Here is a 21147-nt window from a genome sequence, read left to right as displayed (position 1 = left end):
TCTTCAATATAGATTATCACAAATAGATATGATACCAATAATTAAAAAGCTTGATTTCTGGTTCTTTTAAATTGATTGGTTAAATTTTATTTCGTTATTTAATCTCTCTGTTGTTCAGCTTTCTAATGAAAATAAAATGAAATGATAATATGCAGGAGTTTTGCAAAGAGAAAAGCATAATATACTTATAAATTATTATCATTAATTGTTACTAAGTTGGTAAATTAAGGGCTAGTGTAGGTAAAAACAAAATCACCTCAAAATTCAAGACTTATGTGGAATGCAAATTCCTTAATTTTTTAAAAAATGTATTTCTAATCAAAAGGACTCTAGTACAATCTGCAGTGTAATTCCTTTTAAGCCAGTTTTACTTACCTAACAGATTGCTTCAGGGTTCCCTGACATAACTGAAGTCTCATTTAAAAATGAGAAGCAGTGCTTTAAAACACTTACAGAATTTTTAGTGATGAGAATGTTCACATGTTGTAATGCTGAGTAACAAGGTGGAGTTTGTACTAAGAAACCTTAGGAGGAAGACTGGAAGGAAATAATAAATGCTGTTATCACTTGTCTTTTTTCTTTCTTTCTTTTTTTTGAGGTACTGGGAATTGAACTCAGGCCTTTGTGCTTGCTAGGCAAGTGCTGCTCTACCTCTTTAAGTCGCCTCTCCAGCCTAACAATTGTGGTAAAATTGTGGGTAATTTATTTATACATTTCCAAATTGTTTGCAATTTTCATACAGTCTGAATAAAAAATAAACTGGCAAAAACACTTTTTGCCAGCCGGGATAGAAATACATTTAATGAATGTATCTGTTAAAGTAGAATTGTGCTTTTTTTTTTGGCTTTTTGTTTTTATCTTTCTTATGTTATTTTGAAACGGCAGAATATATTACCTTCATTCCAGTTAATGCCGTATGTAGTTATTCCTCCTCACATTTTCTGCTGACAGTAATTTTTCTATTTGACTCAGAGTAAAATTTATGAGATTTGAAACTTGCTGATTTTCACAGCAGAAATGAATTTTAATCAGCTTGTCTTACTAATAAATTTATAAATAAATTATTTACATCTGTTTACTATGTTGCTGTTTTAGATGTAGCTTATGTGTTTACTTGAGTTATCAACTTGATATTAAGCTCATCTTCAAATCTTTTGAAAACATTTTTCCTGTAAAATATGCATCTTTTCATAGCTTAAATTGGTGAAGATTATGCTGATTGCACATTTGCTGCAGTAATACATTTAATAGGAAGTTGGTCAATTATGATTGAATTTATGTCTGCAGTTTACATAATGACCTTAGCAATTCGGGTCACCTCATCTCAGGAGCTCACCTTCCTCATTTGTATCATAGAAGACTTGTCTAATTTGTGGGTTATAATGTCACTTGACCATAATAAAATATCAGGAAATTAATTTTTAAAACTCATTAAGATTGACTTGTTTATACCTATTAATATGACATGTTAGTGAGGGTATTGATTGTTATGTGCTGATTTAGTTAACCAATTAAACAAATCAGATTCATTCTTAAAAAGAATTATTTCAATTCCATAATGACATTTGGAACTAAAATGGGAAGAAATAAGTTTAGAGTCTTATCAAGTAATGCATTTACTGGCTTGTGATGCAGAGAAATATTTTCTGAACAATGTTTGTGATTGAGAAATGAAGAATTTCTACAAAGAAACATTTGTAATTACTTCTAATGTTGACATTAGATTAATTTAGAATTTTCTGTGTTTTTTCTTGGTCTGGTAAAACATAAGGGTGAGCCAGGTATGATGGCACATACATGTAATCCCAGCTTGAAGCAGGATGATCTCAAGTTTAAGGTCAGCCTTGGGCTACAGTTTGAGACCCTTTAAAAAATAAACAATCTATGAGCTCTTTTGTGTTGCTGTATTCAGAGGCAAAAATCAAAGCATCCTTTTCTAGTTTATTTCTGTATTTCTGATTAATTTCACACAATGAAAATTAGAAACAATCACATTACAGATGTACATTAATGGTCAAATTGTAATTCCACAGTTTTGAAATTTATAAACAAACAGTTATAAAATTACAGGTTAATGATTTTTAGGTAGATTTTCCAGTCTTATAACCAAAAGGAAATCCCCTTTGAGACAGTTGACAGTTCTGTTTGAACATCAAAGCTACATTCTAAAAGGCCAACATAGAATCTTTTTTTTTTAATTATAATATATGTAAACATAAAGATTAAATCATCCTCTGATCTTAGTAGCAAACACACAAACTCAAGGAGTTTGTGGAAGGAAGGGGACCCGGCCCCAAGTTGGTGGTGTGATGGTGCAATCCTGTGAGTCATAAGCCCCAATAAAGAGAGGGTTGAATGGAAGTGCCAGCAGGCTGGAACCCCTGCTGCTGGCCCTAAAACAAGTATGTGCCATAGCTAAAGGTCTAGATGATACCTTCAAAGTAGTACCACTGCCGGCCTTGCCACATCTGCTCTTTGTCAGAGGCAGGGATGCCTCAGCCTTCCATGCATAGCCCCATTCTCTCTATTCTTCAATGAAGGTCAAGCTGATAGTGGCAAAGTGCCTCTCTGGCCAGGATTTAAACCTCTACTTCATTATAGTATGTTTCTTAGGGACCAGATCAGTAAATTCTCCAGATGTTACCATCTACCACCTTTGCTGCTAACATTGCAGGAGCATGGGTAAAGGCCCGAGTCAGCTCTTGGTTCTATAGGATTCTTCTTGTGATGCCAGGAAGGCTTCTCTAAGGGTGACTTTAGCAGTGGGGATTTTGATACCAACAGATTTGACCTGGGTTTTTGAAGGATAAGACTTACATTTCTCAGCTTTCAGTCCTGGCTGCTCCATTGGGTTACTGAGTCACCACCCTTCTTGTCTACCAGATCATGTCCTTTGGTGAACTCTTGAGGGTGGTAACGTAAATTCCCATTCTTTCTTCATTAAGGTCATAAGATTTGTGTCAGAATCATCTTTGGCAAGACTCACATGAGTTAATCTCTACTTCATCCATGTTGTTTTCTTACACAAATTGGGATCTCCACATGTCCCTGTACTGTACTTTTGACTTACAGGTATCTGTTCACTTTAGTTTGATGCTCCATTCATGAAAGAAATTTGCCTTTTCCATTGTAATAGTTGCCTCTCCAACAAGCTTCCTGCCACATCGCAATTGCTGCCTTCTCTTGCATCTGACCTTCCAGGAACAGTTTCCAGATTTTTAAAATTAATTTTTTATTAGGATATATTCACTGTACAGGGGGACTCCAGCTTTTTTGTGGACCATTTTGAAGCATCCTTCCTCTCAATCTCCCTCAGGTTATCCCCAAAGGGGCTTGAAATTCAGCACCTCACACTACCATTCCTCACAAAGGACACATCTCATTATTTTCTTGGGCCCTATCTCAATCCTGCTGAGCCTCATTGGAGTTGTAGTCTTGTTAAGTGACCCTCTGAATAACTGCCCTCCAAAAATCTTAAAATGGTGATATTGGTATAAGTGAAATATCAGTACTAAGAATTAGAATAAAAAGTGGATTAATTTCTAGAAGGAAATAATCAGATTATATATATGATGAAAAGAGGCTAGACTTACAAAGGAGTGGATTTTAAATTTAAAACTATACTATATTGAGAAACTCCTTTGAACACTAACTTTGGAATTAAAAATGGACAGGACTATAAAACAGGTACTGTCCTATTAGATTATGGGGAATGGGGTACATGTGGAATGGGGAGGGTGAAGGTGAGGGAATATGATTGATTAATTATATATGTATATATATTTTATATGTATGAACAGTGAGACCTTTTGGAATTGTTTTAAGTAGGACTTCAGGAGGTTGAAGTAGGGAGCTGGGGGGGGGGGGGCGACCTAACCAATGTAACAATGTAAAGCTATCCAGAATTGTTACAATGAATCCCCCCATACAATGAATATGTTCTAATAAAAGTGAAAAAAAGTGATATTGTATGAGTGGGGTTGTTGAAATATGAAATGAAACAAGTTTGCAATTTTTCGTGTGGCTCCTGGTTTGAGTTACCTGACTGTATTTTTAAAATATTTTATAGAAGTCAATATTAATTATGCAAAATTAAAAACTTAGATGATCATTATTCACAGTTCAACCTCCACTTTATCAATAAATTTTTCATGTTTCTATCCCATATTCATATACTTCCATAATCTTACAATATTATAATTTTAATAGTGTTTTCTGTAGGCATTGTGTTAAAATGCCTTTATAGGCTAATTTAACACAAGTAAGTATACTCACAAAATACAGCAAGATAGAAATTTCAAAATGTAAAATTTCATCACAAGGCATTATTTATAAGGAATTTATAGTTTAGAAATAGTTCATTATTTTCTTTATTTCATTTAATTATATTTGTTATTCAGGGTAGAATCTTTGAAAAAGTATTTCAGTTCAAAATGTTAGTTTAGTGAAATGTATCATCTTATTTTCATATTTGTTTTGTGTGAGTCAGTATGATCCACGAGGAGAGAAAATACAGCTATTGAAATAAACTAGTATTTATGAATGTCAGTGTGATATCCATTAAAGCAGATGAGAATAGATAATTGTTTCTAAAGGCTACTAAAACATCTGGTAGATCAACTTGTACTCTGAAGGGTATATAGTTGAAAGAATAGCTTAATAACTTCTTGAATCATTGGGAGGACCTCAATTACAAGTTCCCTTAATTCTTTCTAAGGTGAGTGGCTCAGAATTCCATGCAAGGCTTTTGTTAAGTAGAGTAGATGGAATTTTGCAGTTAAAATTGAGTTGGTTGGGATTAAAGAGAAGTTATTTGCAAGTACTGTATATTGTTCTGTCATGAAGAACTATCAGAATGGAGGGGGAGCCATTGTGAGCAATCTCCAGAGTGTACACAATGTCAACACAACCCTGGGACATTTAGAAAAGAGTGAAGCATTGCCATTGTCTTCAGAAAATCTACAGTCTAGTTTTGAAGAAGTAATCATGTTCAAGTTGAAAAAATAACAACCAAGAGGGGGATGTACAGTATGTAGATTTATAATAGAAACAGAGCTCACAATGCCTGGGAAGTGTGAGGATTCTTGCTGATAAAGTAGTTTTAGGTGGGCAAGCTTTGAAAGATTAGTAGGTTTCTAGTTCACAGGGATTACAGTCATTTGAGGAGTAGAGATCGCAAGATCAGAACATGGAGGAGTCAGGAAATGTAGGAGTATGAAAGCTTGCTTGGTACTCTGTTGAGTACCAAGTTGCTCAACATTTGATTCTGGCCCACTGTTTCCTTCTTGAGCCCCATGCCCTGTGTTTCTGCCCAATCACTGGACAAATATTTTTTGGTTGGCTACCTTAGGCTAGCCATGGTTCCACTTAGTGGGGTATTATCTTCCATGGTGACGTCCGTATTGTGACGGCAGCTCATTTATCACTTGTAAGACAATCCAAACTTCTTTGCATATTATAGTTATATATTTTTTTTTCCACAGCCTGTTCCTTCCTTTCCTCTCTGTTCTAATGTCATGTCAGTACTTCTCAAACTTTATAAATCAGGTAGAAGACTGAACTACTTTTTATTCCTCTAATATAGTATATAATTTCATGCCATTTTGTTGTATTCCTTATACTGTTCTCTTTACATACGTAATTTCCTGTAGTTGGAGTGTCCTTTTGTTGTCTTCTTAATAAGCCCCTAATCATCATTAAAAACCCTTCTTGAAGAAAGGAATTCTTGAAGAATTCTGCAACTATCACTGTATACTCATCTTCAGATAGTATTTTTCAACTGTATTTTAAGGGGAGATTTCTAATATATGCCACTACCACAGTGTCTGCCATTCAAAATATGTGTATTAGGAACCCCATTTCTGGAGTGACTCTGTTGCCCTGAGCACATTATTTGTTATCAGTCTTTGGGTATCTGTGTGTGTTTCATGCTCTTCCCTTAATCCCCAGTTAGCCATCGGTTCAAGAGGCTGGGCTTCTCAGTCTCCTGGGAGTAGAATGCTTTCTTGATCTTTATTTCCTACTTTCTCAGGGCCTAACAGTCTGCCTACACTTTGCCAGCTCTCCTCTTCTCAGGAGTTAGACCCCTTTGCTGTACTCCTTTGCCTATGAGAGTTCTCTTTCAAACTGGAACTTTGTGGATATAGACATGGCTAATTTTAAAAACCCTGCTCTTCTTTGATCATCTTTTAGGAATACTAACAAGCCTAAATCAATGCCAGAAAGTTGAGCTAACTTCTTTGTCCCTTCTCTCTCTGATTCTGACTTAAATATCTACCTCTGGCATTATCAGAGTGCCCCTAATTTTGGTTCTAGCAGTTCCAGGTAAACTTTTTCCTTGCCAGCTCAGTAGGGAAAAGTGGGATACAATTTTCATTCATATATCAGTTCATTTGTTGTATAAAAAGTTACTGGCTACACAAACAGATTTGATCCCAACCCTTAATACACGCTAAAAAGAGAGCTGAGTTAAATATTTTAAAACATTTAGAGTGATAGCTCTCAAACATCAACATGGCCAGTATTTCAGTCCACATATTTCTGAGTCCAAAAGGGAGCATTCAGGTATCTTCTGGAACGTATCGAAAAATGAAGGCTGGAAAAGCATATGAGGACCATATTGGGGAAGGATTTACAATTGAGGGGCCAACTGAAGAGTTTATGGCTGGGAAATTAGATATGACATCAGCCTTGCCTGCCTCTTTCATTCAGTCTATTTGTCCATCTCTAAGCTTACTGTCTGTTCCAGGCTCAGGCAACCAGGTCTATCATCTCAACAATGTTTTTACCTCAGATTTTGGTATATTCTAAACCTGGGCCAACATGGCAGTCTCCACTGTCTGCTTTCTTTGGTTCTGGATTGCTGAAGCTACTAGAGGAAATTGTGTGGCTCTTAGATTTTATTTAAATGAGGACCATCCCATCAAATCAAATGGGGATTATAGCTCGGCAGCAGCATCTTGACTATCCAACTTTGTAGAGCTGGGCTCCTGCCCTGTTCCCCATCTCTGCACAATATGACTTTGTCCTTCCTGAAAACTTGTCCTCTTTGTCCAGAGTGCTGCTTCATCATCAAAGAATGGAAGTTTAGTCTTAGCAGTTTGCATTTCTGTGGTGCTTTTACTCTGTATCTGGAAACATGCCCACTATGTCACTGGCTTTTATACATACATTTTTTTCCAATTATTTACTTTCCAGGAAGCTTATATCGCTGCTTTTCTTCAGTGACAAAACATTGCAGAAAGTAGACCTGTCCATGCTATTCATTTTCTTAGTGCCAGGAATACCGTTGACATTTACTAAATACTGAATTTCTTTTTTTAAGTGTCATAGTCTTGCTTCTGAAGCCATCATTTAAACAGGTTTTTGTTTATTTTGTTTTGTTTAGTCTGAAAAACTTAGGATTTTTTTTCTTGTTTATTTTTTACCTTGATAGTCTTTAAAAAAAGTGTGATAGTTTTGTTCTGAGACATACCTGGATTTAAAAACTAGCTGTGTCAGATTTTGAGATCCACTTATTAACATTCTAAATGTTTTTGAATATATAACTCAGCTCTCTCTTTAGAATGTACTGAGGCTTGGTATTAAAACTGATTACTATAGTTAGTAAACTTTTTGACAGTAGTGGGATTTGAATTCAGAGCCTTGTACTTGCTATGTAAGTGTTCTACAATTTTAATCACATCCTCAGTCCTTGTATTGTCAATGGCTGCAACAATACATGGAATGAAAATTTTGTCCTGTTTTTTTCCCTACTTTGTAGTTAAAAGCTTCCATTTTCAAATGTTTGCTTTTGTTGAGTCTCACTTTTCTATCCTCTGCCTCTTATACCCAGCCCACTTAATGTTTAGGGAAATTCTACCCAGGCTCACTGAGAGGAGTCAACCAATGTAATAGAGAACTGTGACAGCAAGGCATGATTGTCAAATGATTTGTCCTTAATTGGCTACAGAACCACCTAAACCTTAATACTTTCTACTTTTTTGACCTTGGCTTACTTTTGATGCATTTCAACTTTCTTTGGTTTCCACCCTCTCAAGATCATTTTGGTTAGTGATTTTATCTCTTTCTTTGTGGCATACCTTTGTTCTTGTTTGCATCCTAAAATCTAGCTGTTTGGATGTGACATTACATGGGTGGAGGGAAGAGTGTTTTAGTTGGGACTCTCAAAAATTATAGGGAACAGAAATCCAAATTTGCTTAAGATAAAAAGAGAAAGAGTTGGGAGGATTCTGAGATAACTTGTAGAGAAGAGCTGGACAAACTTAAATCAAGGGAAAAGCAGGAATACACCTGAATTTTAGGAACCAAGAATTCAGTTTAGCTCTTTCTTGCTTCAGTCCAGGTTTCTGTGCATGGGAGGAATTATGGCTGCTGGAAGTCTCCAAAGGCTTGCAGCTCTAACACTGGGCACATTTTGGGATTTTCCTTATCACATAAGGTCCACAAATTGGAGGAGCGGATGAGTTTGGCTTCACAGTGGCAGAGTATGAGTCAGTACCCACACATGGTCCAGTAAACTAATCAGGGGTCATGAAATCATATAAAATTGTTGAGAACTGCAGGGCAGTTCTCAGAAGAAACATAAGGCACTTGATGGACAGAGGCATTCTCTTTGGGGAGGAAGAATGTTGCATTTATAAAAAGTTCACTGTATTTTAAATAAGTTCTTATTGAACACACGCAGTTGTCTTGGGAGATGGGTGGTGGTAACCTAGTATTCATGTGAGATTATATAGGATTATAGAGGTTTAAGCGCCTAAGATTTCAAAAGTTGTCTAACTCCAAAGCATTTCCAATGTATCGCTTGCCTGCCATAATATAAGACTCATATGGGTTTGTTTGTAAATTAAACAGCATGTGCTAAGAGCCTAATGTGTTATTTCTGTGTGTATGATGATAAAGATGAATGCGGTGCATTGCTTTCCTACCAGAACTTTACATCTTGATATGGCAAACTGACATAAATATGCATACTTAAACACATAAAATTCAGAAAAGAGATTATGATAATGGAGATCAGGAGTTACGTGTAGAACTCATCATCTCTGGAAGTATATTTTATTCCCTACTATTCTCTAAGGAGTAAGGACAGGGTCTTGCCTGTCATTTTAACTGTAGTGCCCAGAACCTAGTTACAGAGTTTGGCATGTGGAAGTTATTCATTGAATGATTGAGAAATGCTGAGTTTGAAATGCTATGGAACTTTTGAGCATACGTTAGTAGTGTTATAAGTAGATAATAGGAGAGAGGATGGGATTTTTGGAGTTTTCTACATTTGCTGGTAACTGAAGGGGAGCAGATGGGATTGCCTATGTGGACTGTGAAGAGTGGGGGAGGAACTCTGAATAACAGCTGTATCATCAGTTAGCAGAATGGTTATTGTTAGAGAGTGTCTGAGATGTTGCAGTTGGAGAGTTAGAAGAACTAAGACATGGAAGTAGAGTTTTAAGAAGGATAGGAGAAAAGGAAGTGCCAGCAATGTCAGATGCTATTAAAAAGGTCACAGAGATAAGTATAAAAAAGCATACATTGGCTTTGGCAGCCCAGTTGGTTTCCTAGAACTGCTGTAACCAATTACCACAACTGAGATGGCTTAAAACAGAAATTGATTATCTCTGTTAGGGCTGGAATTCTGACATTAGGGCAGGGCAGGGCAGGGCTCTCTTCAAAGAATAGGAAGATTCTTCCTTGTTTCTTCCTAACTTCTTGTGGTTGCAGTTCTTAGCATTCCTCAGCCTGTTGATGCATTACTCCAATCTCTGCTTCTGTGGTTACACAGTGTTTTCCCAGTGTCTGTATTCACATTTTCCACATCAAGATACCAGTTATTCAGTTAGGGCCTACCCTATACCAGTATGACCTCATTTTAACTTGTTTACATCCCCAAAGACCGTGTTTCCAAGTATAAGGGCACATTCATAGGTACCAGAAATTAGAACTTAAAAAAATCTTTTTAGGAGTCACAGTCCAATTCACCACAAGCTCAAAACTGAATTGCTGTACATTGAAGCTAGAATGGAAGGCAAAGAAGAAAGACATCAAGTATTGACAACTAGAAAATCTCTATGAAGGAAAGGAAAAGTGAGGTGGTAGATGTCAGAGGACACAATATAGAATACAGTTTTTTGTTGTTGTTTTTAAATTATGGCTATATTATTAGAGTTTTAAAATTTATTAAAGTACAGGTCCTAGGCCCCACCAAAGATCTACCTTATAGGGCATAATATGCAAAAAATGCAAAATCAGAATTTTTGTGCAAATATAAAATGAACTGATCAAATATTTTATTTAACTCATTCATTATTGGAAGTAATAGTAAAATGTTAAAACCACACTGTAGAGTACTTGAGATGTACCTAGCAGGTTTACATAGGTAATATTAGGAAGTAGTTGCTAGGTTAGATGACCAAAACTGATTAATATCCAATAGGGTTGTAAACTATAACCTTAGGTCATTTTATCAACTATGCAGAAATTATATGAAGCTTTACCTGAAAGTAATCTACAATTCAACATGTAACCAATACTGGGACCTTTAATCAGCAATAGATAGAAATTATTTTGCCCTGTGATCCTTGGGTAGCTTTTGTCCTGCTTGACATTTAAAGTATGTGCTGCACACCTTTGTTACCTTTTTCCAAATTTCACACAATTTTTCTGACATACTTGTCAGACTGGGAAACTGGGCCTGAAAACCTTAAATCAGTCCTTCGGTAATTCTAATGTTGACTTTAGTTTTGAGAACCACTGCTCTAAAAATTCACAGTATGAAGTAATACATTGAAAACTTCAGTATAGACAATAAAATTGGATGTATTAGCTAACAGTTGCAACTTAACTCCTTTGAACTTTTTTTCCTGCTCACATTTTTTTGTTTTTGTTTTTTTTCTGTTTTATTATTGGGTCTTGTAGATGTATCATATGATATAAGTGACATAGTCAGACTTACCAGTTCACAGTGATAAAATCCTTGAAAGCTTTCCTTACAAAGAATATACCTTTCATAATTTAGCATAATGAAAGGTACATTACTATCCATTTTTGGCATATTTGTGCAAGTTCGTACATTTTTGTTACAGCTAAAAGAAGTAGTTTTGGAAGTCACAAAGGTTATATTATTAAAATTCCATAATATATACTTATTAGTAATAATATGACTAAAATCTAAGGGCAAGTTAGAGGGTCACATGTAATTAGCATCATGAGCACAGATTTATCTAAAAAACACTTGGTTTAGAGTTTTAACTAAAATAAGATTGCATTCTTAACTGAAGTATTTCATTGTCATTTAAATATGTTTAATGTTCTTTCCATTTTCTCCAGAGATAAGTAGTAAAAAAAAAATCATTCAGTTCTTTTCTTGGAATAGTAACAAAATTTGTATCTGACTTAACACATTTGACCTTATACTCATCAGAGGAAGTGAGCACATGTTCTGTGAGTAATCCCCTAGATACATCTCCAGCCAAACAAAGGAGCAGTGAGATCAAATTCTAGTGATTTTTCTCCACTGAAATAAAATTAAAATTAAAAAATTACATTAACAGGCTTCCATTCTTTATGGAAAGCGAAGAAGATGGAAGAGAGATTAACAGTGATGGTAGTGATGACAAAGGTTGGAGAAGGCGAGTTACTAGACAGAGTGGTGAGGGCATATGGACTGGACCAATGCTATCCTTTTTGAAAGTTTTTTTTTCTTTCCAGTAGTAGTATGCTTTTTTTTTTTTCCCTCAATTCTTGCTTGTGAACATAGTGATAGTAGGTGGGTTAATCTGGTCACAGATTATTATTGTTCCCAGTATACAGTGCTAATCAGAAAATTTGGAAATGATTACTCCTGATCTTATTGGAACCCTTTCCATTGTAATGTTAAAAGCTCTTCAGCCTCCAAGGGGAAATCATTTGAGAACTGAAGACTTAAAAAGAAAAAAAAAAGCATTCCACTTATTTTAAAAATTGGGAAGTGAGAACATAAAACACTTTAGTATAACTGCTGACCTTTAGGAGAAAACTATTCCCTGGGTTGTACCTTAAGTGAATAGAACTGCATCACCCTTTGGCCCAGTGAAACCCTGCCAAGAACTAAACCAAATCTTTAGTATAGGATTTTATAGTCTTGGCCTTAAGTCAGTATTTCTCAATCTCAGCACTATTCACATTTAGGCTTGATCATTCTTTGTTCTGGGGACTGTCCTGTTCATTATATGATATTTTAGTAGCATTCCTGGCCCCATCCCCTTTTGCGACAACTAAAAATGTCTCCAAATACTATGAAATGAGAGGTAGAATTGCTGCTATGTTAGATGACTCATTAATAAAGGATATTTTCCAGGCTTTAGTTTCAGTCCTAAATATTTTATCATTTCAAATGTTTTCATAGAGTGTTTTAAGAACTTTAAAAATAACCAGGGACACATTGCTACTTGGGAATTGAAAGTGAGGACAAGGTCTTTCCTCAATTTGAGAATCCAATATTATGACCATTGACTGCTGAAGGTGTTTCTTAAGCTAAAGAAAAAAAAAATTCATGAAATCATTTACTGAGTCAGGAATATATATGGAAAATGTATTGGGCCATAGTATAAAAGGTACTTCTTACTTTGAAATAACAGGAAGACATACAAAACTGGTGGCCTAATGAATATGTATACTGTGCCCAGCCTTCTCTTTCTAGCTGGGCTGTTCTAAACATGTACTGCATAGCAGTAGGTGATAGTTAATGCTATTATCTAGTCAGGTTGGACTTATCGAATCTTTTGTGAAATATGAAATCTTTAAACTTGTTCATTGCAATAGACTGGAGACTTACTTTGAACTTTGGTTTCTGGTACATATCATCTGCTTGCAAGAGGAGGAAGCTCTAAACTCCATCACATATTTTAGAGCATACTTGGCACATTACTTGTGGATGAATTGTTCATGCCCTCTCTCCTCCTACACAAGATGCTCTATCTTAATTGTTTTCTTCTTCAGCATGCATGCAAGGTCCTGTTTCTCATCAGTTACTGTTTATTTTATTAACATTTGTAGAAAAATTATCGTGAAAGGGCAAGAAACGTTTTGTGTATTTGTTGAAGATGAAACATAAACAGGCGCATAAAGACATCTAAAAATTACTCCAAACAATCTGCTTGTACTTTTTTTTTATAAAGCTCATTTAAAAATAATAGCCTTAGGTTGCATAATAGTCTATAAGGAATACATTGAATAAGACAATCTGCTATTACAACTCATGGATTCAGCTGCTAGTAGATAATTCTTGACTTTCTAAGTTTCATCATTTCCAATCACTTCAAAAGCTGCCTTAGTTCTGTTTATTAAAGAAAACACATTATATTTTGAGTTATTTCATTTATCCAGTGGTTATTTTTTTAAAGATTGAAACTGTTCCAAGAAGCCTGTTTTTATCTTGTAAATCATTAGAGAACATTTTAGGCTAGTTTCATAATGTTAGGAACCCTGTCTTAATATAGCTGTTTTTTTTTTTCTCTAAGGAAAAATTGTTAGATTATTCAAAAGTTGCTTATATTTCAATTCAATTTCACAGTGGAGGTTTTTATATCCTGTGTTTTAAAGTTAAATGACAACAAGCAGAGATATTCAACGTATTTTCATGCTTGTTTCAGGGGAAATTTGTAGAGGTTTTTTTGGATTGTATAATATCCTAAGTTTTATATTTGCAAAAGATCAGGAGTTATATTACATGAAAATTCACATTTATTTCATTCTTCCCTTATATATTTTTCATATTATTGAGCTACTATGTCTAGTTTTTATGTGTGAAATCAAAGTAGGTGTAGAGATAGTTTATGTTCACTAAAAACTAAGCATTATAAGAGAGGTAGTTGTTTAGGAAGCCACATTTCTAGTATTGCCCTTCAAAAGTAAACTAAGGAGCAGTACTAATGTGAATTGAAGGGTAAAATTTCTTTGTCAGCAGAGAATATAATTTTTAAGTTAATTTAGGTACAGAGTTGTTTATTTGTGGTACTTGAGACTAGCTTGAAATTACTTTTTCATAAGTTAAAGTTTCCCTGTTCATTCAGTTAATATTTAGCATCCACTGCTTGCTGGATACTATATAAAATTCTTATATATTGGCTTTTAAAACTTTCACCTGCCTTAATAAATGATATCAGTGCTACATTACTCTTAAAAATAATAAATCAAGAGAATGGAAATCTTTTATAGCCATCTATATCCATAGTAAGGTTAAAACCCAGTTGTGTCACTTCTAATACAGCTAATACAGCTTTTTGTGTGAGTATACTATTGTAAAAGGTGACTGTGAATAACTCTGAGAGGAGAAAATGTATTATTTTGGGAGGATATATTTGTCATCCTATTAGAAAGGTTCATTTGAATCCCATTGTTGTTTAATGTTAAAGAGTATAATTGAAGTGGTGGCTGAACTTCTAAGTGAATTTTTGATTTTGCTTCCTTCTAGATACTCAGTTAAAAATAAACTGAGGTAAAGAGAAGGATGAAGATACTTTGTCTTTACAAACAGTGTACTAAGTTACCTAAGTGTTCATATTCAATTGCTAAGGAAATTCTGGAAAGTGCCTCTACCAAGATATAAAAGTCATTTTTCCTACTCTTTATTAAGCAATTAATTGATATTTTTTTCTCTTCATTCTGTGGGGAAAAAGTAAGACTTTGGAGGAGGAGCTTCTAAACAGTCAAGTTTCAGTAGAATATAAAATTAAACTTCACCAAATATTGTTTTAATGCCTTCAAAAAGGAATATGGTCAGTAATCTACATAATCATTAGTATATTTAAGAAATGCTGCTTCTCACCAAGGTCTTAGGAGCTTGTGATGTTTGTAAAGAGATGAAGCAGATCACATATTTTTATATTTTATGTTTACTTATAAATTGATACTCATTTCAGATTGGGTTTATTATGGTATGTTTATATATTGTCTCATTGTGTTTACTTTTATTTGTTCAGATTGGAAAGTCCCTTGAATTTATAAATTATAAATCTAGTTAATCATTTGTTATTTTGACCTAACTTTACTTCTTGGCTCCTTCCTGTGAGTAGACATGATAAGAACTAAGTCTTCTGTGTTATTTTCTGTAAAGAAAATATTGATGGTTTAAAATATGTGATATCATAAATAGTTTTAAATCTTCACAAAAAATCTTGATTACTCTTAAGTTCAAAATGTAAAAACAACTTTTCATTTTTTTAAAGGTGATGGATGTGGACACACTGTTTTAGGCCCTGAAAGCGGAACCCTTGCATCCATAAACTACCCGCAGACCTATCCCAACAGCACTGTTTGTGAATGGGAAATCCGTGTGAAGATGGGAGAAAGAATTCACATCAAATTTGGTGACTTTGACATTGAAGATTCTGATTCTTGTCACTTTAATTACTTGAGAATTTATAATGGAATTGGAGTCAGCAGAACTGAAATAGGTAGGACATTTTGTTATAAATATACTTGTAATGCATTGTTACCTCAGATCTTAAAACTAAGGCAGTTTTTGATAATTAATACTGCATAAGATGATATGTGGGAATTATTCAAACTTACAGAATTCTGAGGTTTGAATCTTCTTTGGGACTGGAAGATTCTTGTCTGTTTAGTTTGGTTATATACATTTTTTTTTTCTTGGCAGTACCAGGGTTTGAACTCAGGGCTTTGTGCTTCCTAGGCAGGCACTCTACCATTTGAGTCACACCTCCAGCCCTTTACACTGTGGTTATTTTGAAGATTGGGTCTTACCTTTTGCCTGGGCGAGTCTAGACTGTCATCCTCTTACTTAGATTCCCACCATAGCTGCGATGACAGGCACACACCATCATACCCAGTTTTTTCTGTTGAGGTGAACAAAAAAAAATCTTGTGAACTTTTTTGCCCAGGCTGGCCTGAAACCTCTACCCTTCTCATCTCAGCCTCTTGCATAGCTGAGATGACACATACGTTGGTTGAGATGAAGTTTCTTGAACATTTTTGCCTGGGTTGGCTTTGAACAGTGATTCTCCTGATCTCAGCCTCCCAAATAGGTAAGATTTCAGGCCATCATGCTCAGTTTGTTTATTTACTTTTCTAAGAAGCCTGTGTTGGCACCTATGCACACCTTCTTGGAAGAAGTTAATGGCCTTATTTTTAATATTCTCCTTTGATCATTTTAATTATGGTTGGAGAAAATAAGTATAATTCATGCTTTAGGAGGTAGAATAGTAATTTAAGAATGTAGGTTTGGAGCTGGGTGTCCTGAGATTGAAGCCTAACTCTGCTATCAGGTTGCTCTATGACTTTGGGCAGATTGCTTAACCTCTCTGTTATCTTACCTGTAAAATAGGGAATGAACTAGTAGTATAAGTAAATTGCTTAGAAAAGTATGTGACACATAAATAGATCCTTAGTAAACTGTTACTATCATTGTCATTCTTGTGTAAGAACAGTGATTCTTAATCTCAATTATAGCTGTCTATTAGAGTCACCTCAAGATGTAAAAAGCATTTCTGAGGCCTCAGAATTATAAAAGCTTTCTAGGAAAATCTACTTTGCAGCCAAGATTTATAAACTTTGGCTTAGTGCTCAGTACCATTCTCTTAGCCAAGAAAGGTGGAAGAATTTGAAAGTCCTTTTTTTTTTTTTTTTTTTGGTGAGTAACATAATAAAAACACTTGAATTCTGTGTGAGTTTGCTTGGAAATATTTATTGGTACCAGAATATAAAATATTTTTCAGATCCTGTTCTTTAAGTACCATACTATGTTCAAATTCTCTGACCTCTGCTACTTCAGCATATTTGTCATCTCTTTTCTACTTTTTTGGCTTCTTATTTTTGGTTTCCCTGGCTGATGAATGATCAACAGCCTCTGATTTCTCTTTTGATTGACCTGGTAGCTTGATCACCACCTTCATTATTCCATCAGTATATGTTGTTGGATAAATTTTAGGAACTCAAATTGCCTGAGGATGTGTAAGCAGTACTTCTTTAATATTAGGAGGAGACTTGGGATAGTAAATGGCTCCTGACTTACAGTAGAGAGCCGGAAGTACCACCTGATATTCCTGAAACAGCAGTGACAAAAGCCTAAGTTTAACTCAGCCTTACAGGAAATTTCTCTATCACTTTCTTAATAGAGATAGAGAAATGTGTTATACTAACTATAAGGACAGAATTAAAAATGGGAGAAAGTCTATAGGAAAAAAAGACCTAGTTTTTTCAAAATATAAATAGCATTTAAGAAAAAGGATGATAGTAGACACATCCTCCAAATGTAGGAATCTTGCTTGAAACTCCAAGTTAACTAAAACATTTTAAAGAAGAATGGGGCATTAAGTGACAATAAAGAATGTTTTAGATATGATAATGTAATAATTACTTTTTAATTCTAATGTGTTAGAGCCATTCTGAAGTTCATTGAAATATCTAGGATTTATTTTAAGTATTTCAGTGAAAAAAGGCAGGAGGGGGCCAGATAAGAGAAACAATAGCAGCCCCTCATTCAAGATATCTATTTGATTATGTTCCTTAAATCTTTAGGCACTATTTACAAAGAAGGAAGTAGAAGTCTTTAGGACTTTATTTCACAAATGTCCCTTGCATTTTCAATTTCTCTCTCTCTCTCTCTCTCAGTATTGGGATTTGAACTCAGGGCTTTGCAGTTGCTAGGCAGGTTCTCTATTCAGTATTTCTTTCTGTACTGTTCCCTTTCCCTATGATATGCTTTGGCCTTCTTATTTTTAGGGGAAAAATAATATATTTTTTTATCATCAAGTCTCTTGAAAAATATATATTTAATGAAAATGATAGTTAATCTATTTTGAATCCTTATTCTGTAAAGAATCTGATTAATCATGAAAATAACATGCCTGCAGTGCTTGCCATGTGCAGTCACTATTTAAAGTACTTTTTATCAGTTAACTTAGTCTTTTCAAGAACCCCTAAGGTAGGTACTATTACTCCATTTACTGATGAGAAAACTAAAGCAGATGGGGCTGGTGGAGTGGCTCAAGTGGTAAAGCTCCTGCTTAACAAGTGTGTTGGCCCTGAGTTCAAACCCCAGTACTACCAAAGAAAAAAAAGAAAAAAAACTAAAGCAGAGTGGTTCAGTAACTTGGCCGAGTTACTAAATAGGTAGTAAATGGGTAAGCAGACCTAAACAGTCTGTTTTCAGAATTGTTGTCTCTTGATGTACATGATTTCCATGGATCCTACATGAATCCTGTGTGTTACTCCCATAAAACAGATAAGGAAGAAAAGATCAGAGAAGATAAGCAATTTATTCAAAGTCACATAAACTGCTAGGATTTGAACTAAAGTCTGGCTGTTAGCAAAGTGCATAATCTTCATCACGGATATTTTACCAGTTTCTTATTCCTTAATCTTCTACAATCTGGTTTTCTCCATCCGAAACTGTTGAAACTAGCAACTTTTTAATGAATATTAACTTTTTTTCTTTTAGGTATTTATTTTGATGTAGTTTCAGACTTAATGGAAAAGTTGCAAGGATAGGATAAAGAATTTCCATAAATCTTCTGCCTAGATTTCCCTAATATTACCATTTTATCCCTCTTCCCATCTGCCAGTATATCTTTTTTCTAAGCTGTTTGAGAGTTAGCTTTGGGCTTACCTCTTACTTCTGTATACTATAGTGTTTATTCCCTTAAAAATAAGAACATTATCTTTACATGTGCACAGAATAGTTATCAAAGTAGAGGAAATTAACATTGGTGTACTAAGCAGCAGACCGTATTCACATTCTTACAGTTGTCCCAATAATGTGCTTTATTGTAAAAGAAATTCTCAGATAGTATATTGTATTCAGTTACATATCTTTGTGGTCTCCATTGCTCTGGAGATTATTAAAGGAGAGGACAGTTCTTTGGTTTCTCTTTTGAGCTTCTCAAAGTTGACATTTTTTAACTACATGGGCCAGTTATTTTGTGGGATGTTCTTAACCGTGTTAGGCAAGAGCTTCACTGATGTGATGTTCCCAGAACATTCTGTCATGGCACACAGTGTTGATTCGCTCTGTTAATAGTGATGTTCCTCAGGTTTCTGCACAATTTCTGTTTCTCTTCAAAATCAATGCATAGCTTATGAGACTCTGAATGATATAAAGATGGGTTGTTTATAAACTTGCATCTGTTAGTTTGGCATCCACTAATGAATTTTGTCTAAATCAGTTATTATGATAATTGTGAAATGGTGATTTTCTAATTCCCTCATTCTATGTTCATTAGTTTTTTCAATTAGAAAAAGAAGCTCCCCCCCTTCTCCACATTTGTTTGTTTATATGATGTGAACTCAGTAGATTCTTACCTTATTTCATGGCTTAAAACCATTTGCCACATTGTTTCAATGTTCAAATTCTCCGAAATTTCACACTAACTCCTGTGTCCTTTTGTGATGTGTGCATCATTCTTTGAGTACTTCCTTATGTTTTCCATGACCCAGGATATTCTAGGCATATTTTGCACTTTCCCTGCCCCAGTTCTGCAGTCAGCCACTTCCTCTAGGAATCAAGGATCTTTTTAGTATAGAAGGGTTTCAGGAGTCAGTGTCTGGTGCCAGATTTAGAGCAATGGGCTGTCATACCCTATTGACAGAAGGATTTAGTAAATAGATGTATGTATAGATGTGCATAACACATATACACACATCCATTGTCTACTTACATTTGAAAAGTATGAGTTCATACTGATACTTCTGTTCCTGATCCAATATTATAAGGTTCATGCTATCCTTTTCCTACTTACATTATTACTCACTTCTCTGATAGTGAGATATCTGGCTCTCATTATCTACAACATATTTACTTATTTGTTCAGTGCTGTAACCACAAAGTTCAGAATTGTTGACTTTTGGCTCTAAAGAAAGGAGCCTGTTACCTAGCATTTATGTTTGTTTAGAGTCTTCATCTCAGGATGTATTGATTCAATAGTGTTTCAAAGATTACTTGGGCTAGTTGTCTCCCCACCACCTCCAGACCTTCAGTGTGGTGGTGGTATTCATCTGAAGTATGGTCTGGTTTATTTATTTCTGTTCATATTCCAGTAGAGATTTTTTTTCTTCCATTCTTGTTTGCTTTTTCTTTTGCTGAGTACGTGAAGCATTAATAAGGTGTTCTAAGTTAAAACTCATAAAAAGGTGTACTCAGGTAACTGGAGTGCCTCCCTCCCCTCTGCAGACCATTTCTTCTGTCCTCTTCACTTTTCCTGGCCCCTGTAGCTAACCAATTGCATTAGTCTTTGTTTTATCTCTTCTGCATTTTTTTGTACAAGTAAAGTATTTCTATTTTGTCATTCTTCCATCTTTATATAAACCCTAACATGCTGTTCTTTTGCACTTTGTTTTTTTCATCCATTAGAGAAAATGTAGCAGTGTATCCTGAGAATTACTCCACATCACTTCATAGAGAATATCTTCATTATTTTTTCTTAACTCTTGCAAATTTTATTTATATAAAAGTTGCATCAGTAGAGTAATTATGAAAAATTGACAGTTATAAAATACATTCTCCCAGTTAATGAATATAGTTTATGTCACCAATAAACTAGTTCATTTATTTTGGTAAATGTTCATTTTCCATGTAACTATCTTGGAAGACACTTGCTATATTTATTACCAGATTTTTATCTTTTTATGGTTACATAGCACTCTATAATGTGGATCTACCATAGTTTATTTAACTACTCTTTTGTGGATGAGTAGATTTGTTGCTTCCCATGTTTTGTACCTACTAACATTTTGTATTCTTAGAACTGTTACTTTAAAGTAGATTCCTGAAGTGCAGTTGCCAGGTAAAAGGCAAAATGTAGCTGAGTGTGATGGTGCATACCTGTAATCCCAGCTATATGATAAACTAAGATGGGAGAATTGTGGTTTGAGGCCAGCCCAGTCAAAAAAGTTAGCTGGATCTTATCTCAACAATAAGCCAGGCCATGGTGATATAATCTCTAATCCCAGCTAAGGGGGAGGCAGAGGTAGGAGGAGTCATGTTTGAAGCTGGCCCCTGGCAAAAAGGACTGAGAGTGGGTCTAGTGGCAGAACAGTTGCCTCACAGGGCCCTAAGTTCAAACCCCAATAACACCAAAAAAAAAAAAAAAAAAAGGAAAGAAAGAAATTAAGTGTATGTGTAGCTGTGTAGGTATTGTCAAATTCTTGTCCCTA

The 21147-nt window shown here is 34.9% G+C and overlaps 1 protein-coding gene and 1 pseudogene across 1 annotated transcript in view; one reads left to right on the top strand and one right to left on the bottom strand.

Moving 5' to 3' along the window:
- The window catches only part of Dcbld2 (discoidin, CUB and LCCL domain containing 2), a 78499-nt gene that overhangs the window by 1783 nt on the left and 55569 nt on the right, over positions 1 to 21147 (top strand). The window contains 1 exon segment of the mRNA XM_020178873.2: positions 15204 to 15431. Coding sequence (XP_020034462.2) covers positions 15204 to 15431 — 228 coding nt within the window.
- On the bottom strand, positions 2239 to 3339 carry LOC141423230 (activator of 90 kDa heat shock protein ATPase homolog 1 pseudogene; annotated as a pseudogene).

Source organism: Castor canadensis, chromosome 5 (genome assembly GCF_047511655.1).
Source record: "Castor canadensis chromosome 5, mCasCan1.hap1v2, whole genome shotgun sequence".
Lineage (NCBI taxonomy): Eukaryota > Metazoa > Chordata > Mammalia > Rodentia > Castoridae > Castor > Castor canadensis.
Note: the sequence above shows the minus strand (reverse complement) of the source record. Positions and strands in the feature narration are given on the sequence as shown.